The sequence below is a fragment of the Dermacentor albipictus genome, chromosome 5, assembly GCF_038994185.2.
Source record: "Dermacentor albipictus isolate Rhodes 1998 colony chromosome 5, USDA_Dalb.pri_finalv2, whole genome shotgun sequence".
Taxonomy (NCBI): domain Eukaryota; kingdom Metazoa; phylum Arthropoda; class Arachnida; order Ixodida; family Ixodidae; genus Dermacentor; species Dermacentor albipictus.
In genome coordinates, this window is record NC_091825.1 from 156,649,188 (window position 1) to 156,663,181 (window position 13,994).

At 44.8% G+C, this 13,994-nt stretch overlaps 1 protein-coding gene across 3 annotated transcripts in view; it reads left to right on the forward strand.

The window, feature by feature from the left end:
* Positions 1–13,994, forward strand: part of LOC135902304 (cell adhesion molecule Dscam1-like) — a 51,655-nt gene that overhangs the window by 22,637 nt on the left and 15,024 nt on the right. For 2 of the 3 annotated variants that reach the window (XM_070539212.1, XM_070539211.1), the window contains 10 exons: positions 1,149–1,712; positions 4,010–4,294; positions 4,704–4,823; positions 5,810–5,977; positions 6,524–6,671; positions 6,821–6,969; positions 7,617–7,739; positions 7,937–8,134; positions 8,806–8,876; positions 10,387–10,621. In XM_070539212.1, coding sequence (XP_070395313.1) covers positions 1,601–1,712; positions 4,010–4,294; positions 4,704–4,823; positions 5,810–5,977; positions 6,524–6,671; positions 6,821–6,969; positions 7,617–7,739; positions 7,937–8,134; positions 8,806–8,876; positions 10,387–10,621 — 1,609 coding nt within the window. In that variant the 5' untranslated portion in view covers positions 1,149–1,600. The remainder of the gene's footprint in view (positions 1–1,148; positions 1,713–4,009; positions 4,295–4,703; positions 4,824–5,809; positions 5,978–6,523; positions 6,672–6,820; positions 6,970–7,616; positions 7,740–7,936; positions 8,135–8,805; positions 8,877–10,386; positions 10,622–13,994) is intronic. The other variant, XM_065432272.1, reaches the window with a different exon arrangement.

The following is a 13,994-nucleotide window of genomic DNA, read 5'->3' on the forward strand; positions in this document are numbered from 1 at the left end:
ACTTTGCACTAATCAATAAAGTTCAGCAGAGATACGGGGTGTGATAAAGAAATCATTTAGCCGATTTTGTTTATCGAGTATTTTTGTTCTCGTTATCGCTACACATATTTTTTTCCATGCATGTCAACATTCTTTTTGTTCAATAGTATGCTTTTTCTCGTAAGGCTATATTTTCAGTGGTATTAAAAGCTTTTCATTAACTTTTCTTTAAGGAACACAAAGGCGCATGGGTCAACGACGAGTCACTAAACTTACCACACTTGCCAAAGTGCCTCAAGCGCCCAGTCGAGCAGCTATTTTGCGTGTGTTCACGGGCTTCTTTCACGCTCAGACAAACGCGTTTATGTAGCTCGTATTGAGCATCAGAAAGCTGTATCGGGAGTTTTTCATGTTGCTCTACAATTTTCTCATTGACTCTTTTCATGTAATTATAATATTTGAGAAGTTGATTAATTCAGACTAATTATGTAGTTAGATGGAATCCAAAATATTATCTAAGTACCAAGCGACGGCAAACAACATTACCTTGGTTCTGTCCAGCTACATGGCATTTGCATATTTTGAAATCTTGGTGCATGATAGCTGGGGCACCCTGTATATGTCTACATTGTAAATCGCTATGTACAGCGTATTCTGGTTGAAATTGTGTCAGGTGTGATTTTGCCTTTTCGCTGCGTTATGGTTTATTTTTGCTGTTTTCTGTGTTTCTTTGTTCCCATTTTGCTTCTGTATGTGTATATATTCTAGGTGTTCCCGAATAAAAATTGCAATTGCGGGACAGCACTCATGTCAAGCACTTTTTTTCTCCGTCCATTCTTTGAGCGCTGAGTTTGTTACCATGAATATTCAAAACTAACCATCCGTCCATTGCTCCGCGAACAATTCTGTAAATCTACTGAACAGTAAAAAATTACATTAGTGCCATGCGAACTAGCCGCAGAAACTACCTCGCTTGCCTGCGTTATTGCACGTTTGTTTAGCGGAGAAGCCTCGACACCTCTACGCCTTCTCGCACAAAGTACTCCGGAATGAATTTTTTTTTCGATTATACGCCAACGTGCTTTTCGCAAAAAAAAATGGGATAAGGATACGTTTCCTTCAGAGCTGAGCGTAACCGCATTCGCTCTTCCCGCTTCCCGGCCCCGCAGGTCCAATCACCATGGCTGTGTTAAGCCAGGACAGAGCCGAGCCGAGCCAAGCCAAACCGGAGGCCCCCACCACCCATCGAGGTGGATCGAAGTCCACCGAACCCGGAATGCATCCGCGAGCAGCCAACGCAGCCCGCTCTTCCTCCTCCCTCTCGCGAAGCTTTTTCATCCCACCGCCTGTGAGTCACGCTTCCCCACAGGGCACGCCGTAGACTGTGAGGGGGCTCCGCCAAAACAAGCCTACAGACGGGAGCGGCAGCAGCAGCATCAGTCTTGGAGGCGTCGTTCCCGCGAAAAGTAGGGAAGAGAAGGTTGCCGGGAAGGAAAGGAAAGAAGGAAGTAGACGCATCCTACGCTCCCGCTTCACAGCATCGCGCGCGTCCTCGCTGCATGGTTTCGCGGGGTTGTGCTGCTCGTGTGTCGACGACGCCGCAGCCGCGGTCGTGTATGTCATGGGTGTGGTGGTGCGTGAACCCACGCGGCCGGTGACAAGACGATCGGTAGTGCTGGTGAGCACCGTGTTGCTTCTCGCTGGTGGCCTGGGTGACATCTGCCATGCTTTGGGTGAGTCATTTCACCGACGCTGACGTCATCAAACAACATCATTTAGCCAGTGATGCTGCAATACCACATCTGTGTGATTCAACTTCAAAAGCATTCATTTCACCGTAACTTGCTTCTGAAAGGCCTGCTGGCCCAAGCATTTTGTCAAAAGAAGAAACATGGGTGGCACACTAGGTCTCGCAAAGTGCTTCGTTTATTAAGACATAGTTAAAGAAAACACGACACTTGCCTTCTGCTTTTAGTCCTACGATTTCCAGAAATCGTCGATATCAGACACATCGCAACTTGATACAACTTTGTAATATTACAGCCAAAAATGAAAACGTATGTAAAACTTTCAGCGAAGATGACTTTATCTTACTCTTTTTCACATCCATGCACTAACTGAAAGCGATTTTCTACCAGAAATAATGTAATAAGCGCTTAAATTCAGTGTTGTGTTCATGCAGGTATTTGAGGCGAACATTATTATGCTCTTAAATTCTGAAATTATTATGTTGTATGCGTAGTATACTATTAGCAAAACCTGAGGGCAATGCGCTACCGGCGAATCTACCCATAGACTCCAAACGGCCAAGCCCAGTGTGAACCAAGAGTCGCTGCTCGACAAACTAAGACGGGGCGCCATTTTTATCGATCCGTGGTCTCTGCAGCCGAAACGTCTATGTGAAATTATTCCCCCCTCGCTTTCATTTTATGTGTGTTCACCCACGGTAAATTTCTCTAACAGCGGCAAACCCATAAATAATTTCTCATAATGCTTGAAAAGCCTAAGCCGCGAACCTCAAACGAAGAACAATGCTGCAAAAAATACAATTTAAAAAGTGTGCAAGCTTACTCATCGTTCAGTGGCGACTCTTCAGCTTTTTCTACAATACCACAGATGACGCTCCATAATTGTGCCGATGGCTCATCGTCTTGCGTTATGCTAGATTTTATGGCATTGACATTACAAGTGGGAGATACTGTTCTTTATTGAGTGGACGCTGAAATTTGCATTACGTTAACATATAAGTTTTAGGAGCAGACCTCGGACGCTTAGAGCGATGGATGCACAAATGTCACAAATATTACACCAATACGTAATGCATTGATTCAGGTGGACACCATTGCATAGACCCTCTGGCTCCCCCTCCCACCTCCCCCACAACAGATTCGGAGTTCCGCCACAAGAATTACAGCGGTGGGCTTTCTAATTCTTTCTTGTCAATGTCATTCAAATTACCCAGAAGTTTAGGCTCTCAACATCCCAAGAAATCGTCTAATCGCCTTTAATACACTGCTTCGTGAGCTTCGGTAACAGTGCTCAGTCCTTTCGGCAGTGGCACCACCCTAATTCCACGTATATTCCTCTTCCGTCTGTGCTTGCCGGCTGACCTTCTTTTTATTAACTACCAATAATCAGAGGCGCCAAATTTGATCTTTTAAACAAGAACTCAACAGGTTGTTTCCCTACCGTATATCAAGAATGAAAAAAAATAATTGTAAGTCGAGTTATTTCCTGAAACACGTACATGCTTTGCATCCTGCTGAGGTACATTTATACAAAACAATATCTCTCGCTCGGAAAAGCTTGTCTGAACCAAAACTGCAAAGGATTTGCTTCGTAATGCCCTCTGACTACAGCAGAGCCTCGAACATGCGTTCAAAAATTGGCGCACAGCCAGTTCTTTTCCAAAAGAGAAATGCACCCGCCCTTTCTGTCGAGGCTCTGTGAAAAAGAAAAATAATATTGTGCTTGAAAGTCAGCCCTTAATTCTCAATAGTCACTCAACATCACAGAATATGTAAGAGCAAGTTCAGCTAATGTTCATACGTGTCAGGGCCGACATTCGCTGCGTTGTGATCTTGTACATGCCCATCGTCATCATGCATCGTCACTTTCCTTCTTTCTGCCTTCCTTTTCTATATGACGACCACGAGTTGCACTATAGCCCTCTTCGAACTGCTACCCGCGTATTTCCATGGCCGTGGTTTGTAAGTTGTGGCAAGCGTGTAGCGCAGTACTGGCGTAAGCAAATACAATAGATAGAAAACATCCATTTTTACAGGCCTATTATCTCAACACCTGTACTTCTGCTCATGTTTTTATGCTCAGAATCCCTCCTTCGGGGACTTTCAATTCGCTTGCAAGCGAAGAAAGATGCTTCCGAATCCAAAGAGACTAAGTAGCACTGGTTGAAGGCTCGCTGCCACATGCCGAAATTTCCACTTTTGCTGTTGTAAAGGTTTTCTCTTTAACTACTTCACTCCCCAACTTCAACGTCTGCTAACGCTTCCCTGCTGTATCGCTACAGAGGCTCCCGAGATGCACAAGATGTACGTGGACTCCAACCTGAAGCTTGGCGACGGTGTGGACCTAATGTGCTCGCTCAAAAGAGGTTCGGCACCGGTACACTTCGCGTGGTACCACAACGGCCGTGAAATACGCGCCGAGGACAAACTCGGAGACGTGGTCAGCCTCCAGGGGAAATCCATTCTCGTGGTGCGCGAAATTTCACGGGATCACATCGGCAACTACACCTGCTCTGTGCGCAACCCGGCCGGATCTGACAGCTACACTGTCAAGCTCTACGTGGATGGTGAGTGCCCGACAGGACAGCAAAAGAAACACGTCTCTAATACGACGGTCTGCAAGACTGGTTCGAGAACAATAAAAGAACATAGGGAGGCGTCAGGTTGCAGTCTAAAAAAAAAGTATCCGAAAACAAATAAACGCTATGCACGAGATGACAAAGGTTTTGCTAACAATAACTGAAAATTATCAGGTAGCCTAATTCGCATTACTGCTGTGTACACACCTGCCCAATAGCACTGCGGTCGTAAAAAGTGTACGGCCGTGAGAAGGCTAACTGCAACTTCTCTATTTAAAAAAAGCAAAATAATTTACTCATGTTTTTCTTAACTTTCTGCCCGACAATTTGATCTGAATATGTGGAGGGCAGGGGACATCGTCACGTTTCTTCGGACTTGTCGGTTCGTCTCTTTCAGTGAAGCCCATTTGGACCAAAGAGCCAGAAGATGCGTCGGCTTCAACTGGCTCTAATATCGTCATTCACTGCAATGCCTTCGGTTATCCTGTTCCAAGGATCGAGTGGAGCAAGGAGAGAGGTAAAAGATATTTACTCTTACATCAGCCCTATCACAGTGTGCGCGTTTATATACATGCAAACTTCGGCTGTTTACATCACAGCAGCAAATTTAAGAGGTCCATAGTGTTCCAGGTGTAATTCACATAACGGTGACATAAATAAGATGCCTCGAAAGTAGGAGGACAAAGAGGCATAGCCGACGAGAAAGGCGTTCACTATAAGCTCAATGCTGAAAATATATTATTTCTTTCATTTTTTTTTAGATTCGCAATTGCAAAATCACCCCTTCCGCACCACATTACGTTCACATTGCAGTGTTTCTTATTAAATGACCGGATCCAGGAAAGAAAGCGCACCAAAGGGCTGACTTTACAAATCATTAAAAATAAAGTTCTGCGACTAAACAATGTTGAATGAAAAAGAAAGAACTAAAGAAAGGATCCCAGTCAGCCATCTTTAAAACACAAATCATAGAGTTAATATAACGAACTATGGAGGAAAATTTCGCCATATCGCCCATGCATTGAAATCGGCAATCTCAAGAGCCCCACCATGTTGCTACTTTGACCAGGCGCGCAGGCGCACACGACGAGATGCGATTCACACGAGGCGCGCAATCACCGCTATCCCGAGCCTCCCTGAGTGTGGTGGCTCTACCTAGTTCAAGTTTCTGCAAATACATCATTTCACGCACCGTAAATTATAAATCAAAATTCTGAAATAGCCATCGAATCTTTAGAAAAAATAAACGGAATGAACTTTACAAAATCTCCACACGTATATACGACCTGTATGCGCTTGTTCTTGTCTTGTATTTCGAATATGTTTAAGGTTACAAAAATCAGAAGTGGCAACATTGCGGCACCATTGCGGCTGCCACTTTTTCGCCTAGTTTTTCCTATAGAGTCAGAATGTGAATTCTATGACATAAATGTCGCTCTTTTCACCGAGAGTTTTAAGACGGGCCATTTCGTCACAATCTGGAATGTGCCCTTTCTCTCGCAGAGGACAGAGACTTCGAGCTTGTTCGCATGGGCGACAGATTCAACATGGCTCCAAACGGGAGTCTGCAGATCCGTTCGGTGAAAGCTGAAGATGGCGGCCACTACAGGTGTGATGTCAGCAACGGGCTCGGGAACGGAATTTCCAAAATCATTAGCGTCGCCATTAGCAGTAAGTGCGCTAGATGATATAACGTGGTTTGATTAGCCGAAGTAGCGCGGAAAAAAGTCAGAAGGAAGCGATTCAGTCTAACGGAAGCACTTTCCCACGGGAAAGTGCACGTGTAGCGCAAGGCGGATATTCATGCGGAAGCAGACTGGCGCCTTCTGTAACCTTTCGTGCCTTACGCCTATTAGTTAAGTGAAACAGTTAACTGAAACCATAGCTCATCTCTAGTTTGTGCAATCTGATATCTCAACTTTCTATCAGCTTTCTGTACATTCTGATACATTCTGCTTTATAGCGATGTCATTAGTGATTATGCAGCTTCCACTTGAAAGCTCTCGATACAGGCTGGTCGGAATTTGTTAACTAAGAACGTCATCGATTTCAGTCACATAAATTTCTGTCAAATACTTTTTTCATGTTGCGTTCTTGCTTTATGTTCCCCTAAACTGCTACTACAATGTGCCCCAAATTAAAGTGACATAACTGTAATAATTAAAGTACCAGCCGCTTATTTATGTATCCACTGCTTCTTATATTTATTTTTTCCAGCGCCTCCAAGAATTTTGGAACGGGTAGAGGAGACAACTGTTCGAAGGAGCCACAGTGTCCGGTTGAAATGCGAAGCAACTGGTGACCGTCCACTGGCAGTCCACTGGTTCAAGGACCAGAGGCCATACCAGGCGACGCTGCGGGAAGGGTAACATCACGTGTACCATTCGCCGCGATCTTATGTCATGTCACATCGCTGCAGTGTGCACAACGTGCGACGTGACGTTTGCTACGTTGGAGTAGACGCCTACTTTTTGACTAGAGAGCAGTGCTTGATCGATCATGTTATCTCTGCAGGTTCGACATAATTGAGCGAAGCCTCCCAGGTGGCGTAATTTCTGAGCTCCTAATTCAGAACAGTTCGACATCCGACACGGGTGCTTACGTCTGCAAGGTTTCCAACAAGTTCGGCAACGTGACTTCTCTCACGAAGCTCTACGTGCTAGGTATGCAGTGCTGCTAACCACAGGACTTACTTCTTGTCAACGAATTGTGAAGGAATAAAAATAACACAGCAATATTACTTTGTTCCATTGAGCGCAGTGGCAGACGCAGCTTTCGATATAGCGTAATTGCTACCAGCCATGAGTAGATGCAGCAAAAATTCAAGGATTCTCGGCAACTGCGGTGTCTGATCAGGCCTTGTATGCTCGCTACTAACTTATGTTTGCTTGGCCAGATACTCAACCTCCATCCTCATTTGCTCTACGTCGGTCGTTTGGTGCAAGGCCCGACCTCAATTCTCCTTTTAGGTATGGCGCAGCTTTTAGAAATAAAATTGGCAGGCTAAGTGGCACCTCATGCTTAGTGGCATATGGTCACGTGCCAGCGCCGCTCAACATATACGTGAAGGCGGCCGCTAGAGTGCGGTCTGTTCAGCGACCATCGCCATTCCAATGCCACGTCTTGCAGAAGTGCTGTCGCTTTCTCTCGCGATATCGTCAGCATGGTGACCCGCTCTTTGCCGGCTAACGAATGTTAACGTAAAAAGGCGAGTTTCGTCCCACAACCACTTATGTTTGTGTGATTCTTCAGTATTCTCACTTGCAAAGAATTTTCGTAGTAATATTTATATGTAACTTGTTTTCTCTAGAGCCACCATCGCCTCCTGTCAGCATCAAAATCTCGGACATCAGAAGCCGCACTGTCCGACTGACATGGCAAGCGCCCTACTCGGAGGTGTCCACGTTTCACGTACGCTTCTGGAAAGAGAATTGTAAGTTGCACATACTACGAGCAATTAGAAATGACCTGCACAATTCTTCATTGTTAGATCACTCGGCAATGAGTTGACTCATTTCATTAGCACACTACGCTGCACATAAAAAGAAGACGCGGCAGTTTCACTGCAAGCACGCACGTTGGAGTTAACTATAGCGGCGCAGCAAATAAAGTTTTATTATTCCTCTAAAGCTCGTCAGCAAGCTTTTACACGGCAACGTGCAGCCCAAAGCAGGAAGCTGACGCTGATCACGGTGTCGGGATCGGAGACCTTCGTCTACCTCAGCGACCTCCTTCCCGGCACGTCCTACGGTGGCTACCTGCTGTCGGAAAACAGGGTCGGAATGAGTGCGCCGTCTACGTCGCTTCATTTCACCACGAGTGAAGAAGGTGAGGAGGAAAGTGGTGATGTCACGCGGTAATTATGTCTCGATTGCACGCGGGCGTATCTACTTTTGTGACGCTTCCCCCATATGTATTAAAATTGTTTACTTGCTCACTTCTTTGTCAATATTGCAAGTTCTATGGAGAGACGTTAATACATTATAGCAAGTTCGGCTACAAGACGAGCAAAATAAAGTGAGTGCGTTCTAACATTGCTGAACGCAGTAGATGACACAAGTGCATTGCGCTAAGTTCTAGTTGTATACCTGTACAACTGAAATTGTATAAACTAGACTATTAGCCTAACGTTTGAAATTTGTCTTTTGTCATGGAACGTGCCATGGTAGCTGCACAGGTCACACATCAGCTCATGGAGTGGCAGTGATCGAAGTGCGTGGCTAAGAAACTGAGTAACACTGTTAGTACCTGAATAACCGATCCTCCCCCATTTCTCACAGATTTAGCTCACGTTCAATGAATACCTAACATTCCATTTGGATCAGTACAGCACACCCCTTTCATGATAAATAGCGTGTACCTTTGTTACAAAGTCCTAGTGACAAAAGATCTGCCGCATTTACCATGTGCACTTTGAATACCCGTCAAGTCATCCCATGTATATAATTCTTTATGACCGAGCTTAAGGAAGCCTTGCGCCCTTCTTTCTGGTGAAACAGCTCCCACAGCCCCTCCCTTGGATATCCGGGTCGTCGGATTAGGAAGCACGCACGTCAAAATTGAGTGGAAGGTGAGTTTTACAGCCTCTTTGCTTTACGAACGATAGACAAGCAGCTCTGCTATTCCTGACACCCTCCTGCCACGATAACACCAACGTTTTTTAGGGCACTATGTGCGTTCTTTGTATATGCATAAAGCGCGAAATGTTATCATTTTCCATTCGACGCATTCATCGATGATAAACACGTCAATGATTTTCTTAACGCCTTACAGGCGTGGAACACCGGCGCCGACCATAGTCATTATAAACAAGAGAGGAATAGTAACACTAAGTATGAAAGTGCGCCCGCTGGCGCAAGATTACTGTAACGTTTTTCCATACATGCAGTATACGATCTCATTCGGTGGTCTCTCATTCGGCGCGACGGTTTTACGCTCGTGCTAAAGTTGTGCGAACAAATTGTGCTGCACTACTTCACTCTTTAAGTTATCTCGAATACTCTGGTAACGTATTTATTTAGTAAAACTAACTGATGTGCGGAAGGGACAAGCGAATCAACATGCATACAAGGAAAATATACTGGACAGCACAAGCACTGGACTTACAAGTGAAATTTATTGAAATGGTAGCCTCTGACGCCGAACCAGCAGTGCATCTCACCATCTGACCCAGAAACAAAGCACAAGGCAAGAACAAAGCAATGCAGCGCTTTGTTTCCGTACAGACGACTCGAGCTACTCTGGCGCCATCTCGTAGCTATCGTCGCCGCAAAGCCCGTTTTGAGCGGCACTAATTTGTTCTTCTCATGCTTTCGCCATACCCTCCTCCTCGCCCGCTTTCCTCCTCGCACTCCCTTCGCTATCGCCGTCTTTCATTTCCCGCTGCGCTCCGCGTTCGCTTTGATCCTTCACAGTGCTCGTTTGCTCGGTTACGATGGACAGCGCCGACGCTCGCCGTAGGAACGGACGCTTAAGAGCTGTGCTCTAAAAACGTGAACCATGAAACCAGACCAACATTATAGACGCACGCCAGCAATCTAAAAACGCGAATTTTTTTATCTGTGAGGAGGCGTGAGGGGTCACTTAGGCATGAACTTTTGCCCTGTTTGAATATGAACCAACCTGCCCAGCAAACAGCGTTACAAACTAAATGAAACTGCATGTTATGAAGCTCAGAACATAGAAGAAAGCTTCCGCATAGCCAGGAAAGCGCTGTGTTCCTCCAATGGACGAAAAATTTGCACATTCAACGTTAACAACGTGAGAGTGCGAATTTTTTTGCCATGAGCCTTAGCGCACATAGACTGCGTGAAATAAATACCGTCTTTCAGAAAAGAATAGTCGATGCGCGCACACCTGCAAAAGTAGCTACAAATAGAAAATGATACGGAATACATCTTAGGACCAGTGTGAAGGGAAGATCGGCTCTAAACTTCGTCCTGTATTTCTTTCCTCGTCACCTGTCCCTTCCAGCTGCATTCGACGCATTCCGAAACCACACAATATCTCTCGTGTCGTACTTTATGTGAATATTATTACTGAGATACTGTTGCAAGCGTCATTGCCTTCCATCTACCAAGGCACCGCCAAAAGAGCACCAGAATGGCAAGATACAGGGTTACCACGTCGGACATCGCGCCTACGACTCCCCGATGCTTCCCTACACGTACCAGACCGTGACGGGCGTTGACGCGACCCAAGCGGCCCTGCGTGCATTGCGACCGAACACCCGCTACGCCGCAGTCGTACAGACCTTCAACTCGGCCGGACCAAGCCCGTCATCTCATCAGCTAGACTTCACGACGCTCGAGGAAGGTACATATCTTGGTTTTCTTATAACCGTATTAAAGCTTTGCCTCTTCCTTCGACTTTTGAACTGCTGCTGGTGACGCGGTCATGCACGCCGCGTCGGGAGGTGGTGCACAGCGTCTATATATGCATGGCTGGAGCGCGGCAGAGAGGAAAGGCGACGTGAGAAACTCGTTTGGACTTTCCATCACGTCGTGACAATGCCCTCTGGAGCTCCGATGGGCACAGCCACAATACCTTCCTAACAGCTGCAATCATCTGTGATCACCCTCAAAAGGTTTGCCGAAATTGCAGCGCTTACATTCGTACTAACGGGCAACAAGTTATGGGGTAGGCTTATCGAATAGTAGAGAATAAGTAGGAAGAGGAGGTAGAGAATGGGTAGAACCACCGCAGTCACAAAACGAACAAATAACGGCCTTGCCACTCTTCGCTCGCAGCTCGCATGTATGGGGGAGGACGGGATAGAGAAAAGGCGACGTAAAAAGGCAAAAAAAAAACATGACTGCTAGACACGGCAGCAGTTGCGGAAAAACTGGATAAACCCTGATTCAATGTACGCTATGGAAGGTTTCTGAAAAATAAACACCATGCATATTTGTCAAGCGGGCAATTGACCTAGGGCGTGCGGATGGGAAGTCGCTATAAACACCGCAGCGTCTATATATGGGACACTATGGAAGTGGCCGCCCATTAATTCGACGCTTCTGTACCCGCCCTAGTAGTTTATGGCTATGGTGTTGCACGAGGTCGCGGGTTCGATTCCGAACGCGGAAGCCGCATGTCGACGTGGGTGAAATGCCAAAAACACTCGTGTACTCAGATTTGGGTGTGCGTTAATTATAGATGTTCGAAATCCGATTGTGTGCTTGGCACGTCACGCCCCATAACTTTATTAAAGTGTAGCACTTCATTACGTCATGATTCGTTGCGCCGTGTGAGGCAATGACAGTTATAACCTTCTAGTAGAACAAGGGCGCACAAAAAGGCTTCACAAAAACACCTCTCGCTGTGCGTTCTCTGTACTGCGTAGACAAATACAAGTGGCGCACGCAAGTAACGTTTAACATCAATTCACCACTCTAGTATAAAACTAAACGCTGATGAACTTAAAGATTCGATGTAAACATCACCGCCAATTTCCGTCAATCAACGCAAACAGCACAGAACACTTCGCTTATATCGATTCCCACAATTCGTGGGATCAACATATTATTTTACATAGACAAATCATTGTTCGTGTAGTACAAAACTACCCGCCGTGGTTGCTCAGTGGCTATGGTGTTGGGCTGCTGAGCACGAGGTCGCGGGACCGAATCCCGGCCACGGCGGCCGCATTTCGATGGGGGCGAAATGCGAAAACACCCGTGTGCTTAGATTTAGGTGCACGTTAAAGAACCCCAGGTGGTCGAAATTTCCGGAGTCCTCCACTACGGCGTGCCTCATAATCAGAAAGTGGTTTTGGCACGTAAAACCCCAAATATTATTATTATTATTAGTACAAAACTGTATGAGTTGGCAAATATGTATGTTTTATTAAGAACTATACCTCAATAATGTTATCAACAAGAACGCCGGAAATATTTAGGACATAAGCGTATACGGTCTCTACAATATTCTGTAACCCTAATGGTCCACCGGTTATCTAGCCTACGCATAACATGACCTACCCAGCTCCATTTCTTTCTCTTAATGTCAATTACAATATCGGCTATCCCCGTCTGCTCTCTGATCCGTTACGCCCAACATTCTTCGTTCTATCACCCTTTGCGCAGTCCTTAACTTGTTCTCAAGCTACTTTGTCAATCTCCAAGTTCCTGCCCCATATGTTAGCACCGGTGCAATGCACTGATTGTACACCTTTCTTTTTAATGATAATGGTAAGCCTCCAGTCAGGATATGACAATGTCTGCCGTATGCGCTCCAACCCATATTTATTCTTCCCCCCTCCTCTTTCTATTTCCCATTACAGGCCTTCGAGCCATCCCTCAATAAATACATCTTGTCATCATCATCACTCTTCTGTAAATTTACTTCTCATGATCAGGGTTCCCTGTGAGTGATTGACCTAGGGAAACGCATTCCTTCACCGACTCTATATATAGAGGCTGACTGGCGATCTTGAACTCTTGTTCCTTTGCCAAGCTATTGTTCATTATCTTTGTTTTCTTCATAATAATCTGCAACCCCACTCTTACGCTCTCTCTGTTAAGGCCTTCAATCATTTGTTTGTTTCCAAGGGAAGGGAAGTGCAGTCGAGGATGGCAGAAGACTAATTGAGAGGAATTGAGAGGTAATTGAGATTAATAAATTCGCAGGTGCTAGTTAGAATACGATTGGCGCAGGACAGGGATAATTGAGGGTCGCAGGGAGAGGCCTTCGTCCTGCAGTGGAGATAAAATAGGATTATTATTATTATTATTATTATTATTATTATTATTATTATTATTATTATTATTATTATTATTATTATTATTATTATTATTATTATTATTATTATTATTATTATTATTGTTATGGTGGTGGTGGTGGTGGTGGTGTAATGACTACAATCACCGAATGAGACATTGGTTATTCACTGAGGAACTAACGCTACAATGTTATAAAGCTCTATTCCTTTTTTTTAAGATTTTGTTTAGTGAGTAATGCCATTGCAGCAAAAAAGTTCTTATAACAAGCAGGAGGACGCAATTTTTCAACTGTGAAAATATTGCAGATCAAATTTTTATATTTATTTTGATATTTATTATTTTGATATTTATTACAGTTTGCGGTGCGATGCCATCATGACATAAATTAAAAACTGCCATACCATCAAAACGTCTATCAATTCTTGAAGCACACGTCGGCACGAAAAAGCAGACGCCCAGTACACAACCGAACGGCACACTAGCGTGCCTTCGAACCCACAAGCATTGTAACTAGAAATTGCAGTGAAGTGATGTCGTATGGCGGAAGCCAGGTGAACTTCATAATATTCAATGCTAGTCACGCGCGTTCTTTTGCTTTCTCGGGAACGTCTTCGTAAAGTAATAAACCAAATGATGAGGAGACAAATACGCTGTACTTATGGCTGAATGCAAAGTAATACAGAGGTTCTGGAAACAGCAAACAATGACGTGCATTTGAAAACGTCGTTAAAGCAAATATTCATAAGCATTTTCATAGCTACCATTTTACCATGTTAGGCATTTTATTATATAGTATACCTTTACAGAGTTTGATGCTGTTTTCAGCAACAGACACTTTATTTCTACCTACATTCGTTCAATACTTCTACTACGATTCTGGCGTACGCGTTGCTCTCTTCTTCTTTCTTATTACCTTTTGAGATTCTTTGTTACCCTTTGCTGTGCCTTTCCTATCCCCTCCGCTATGA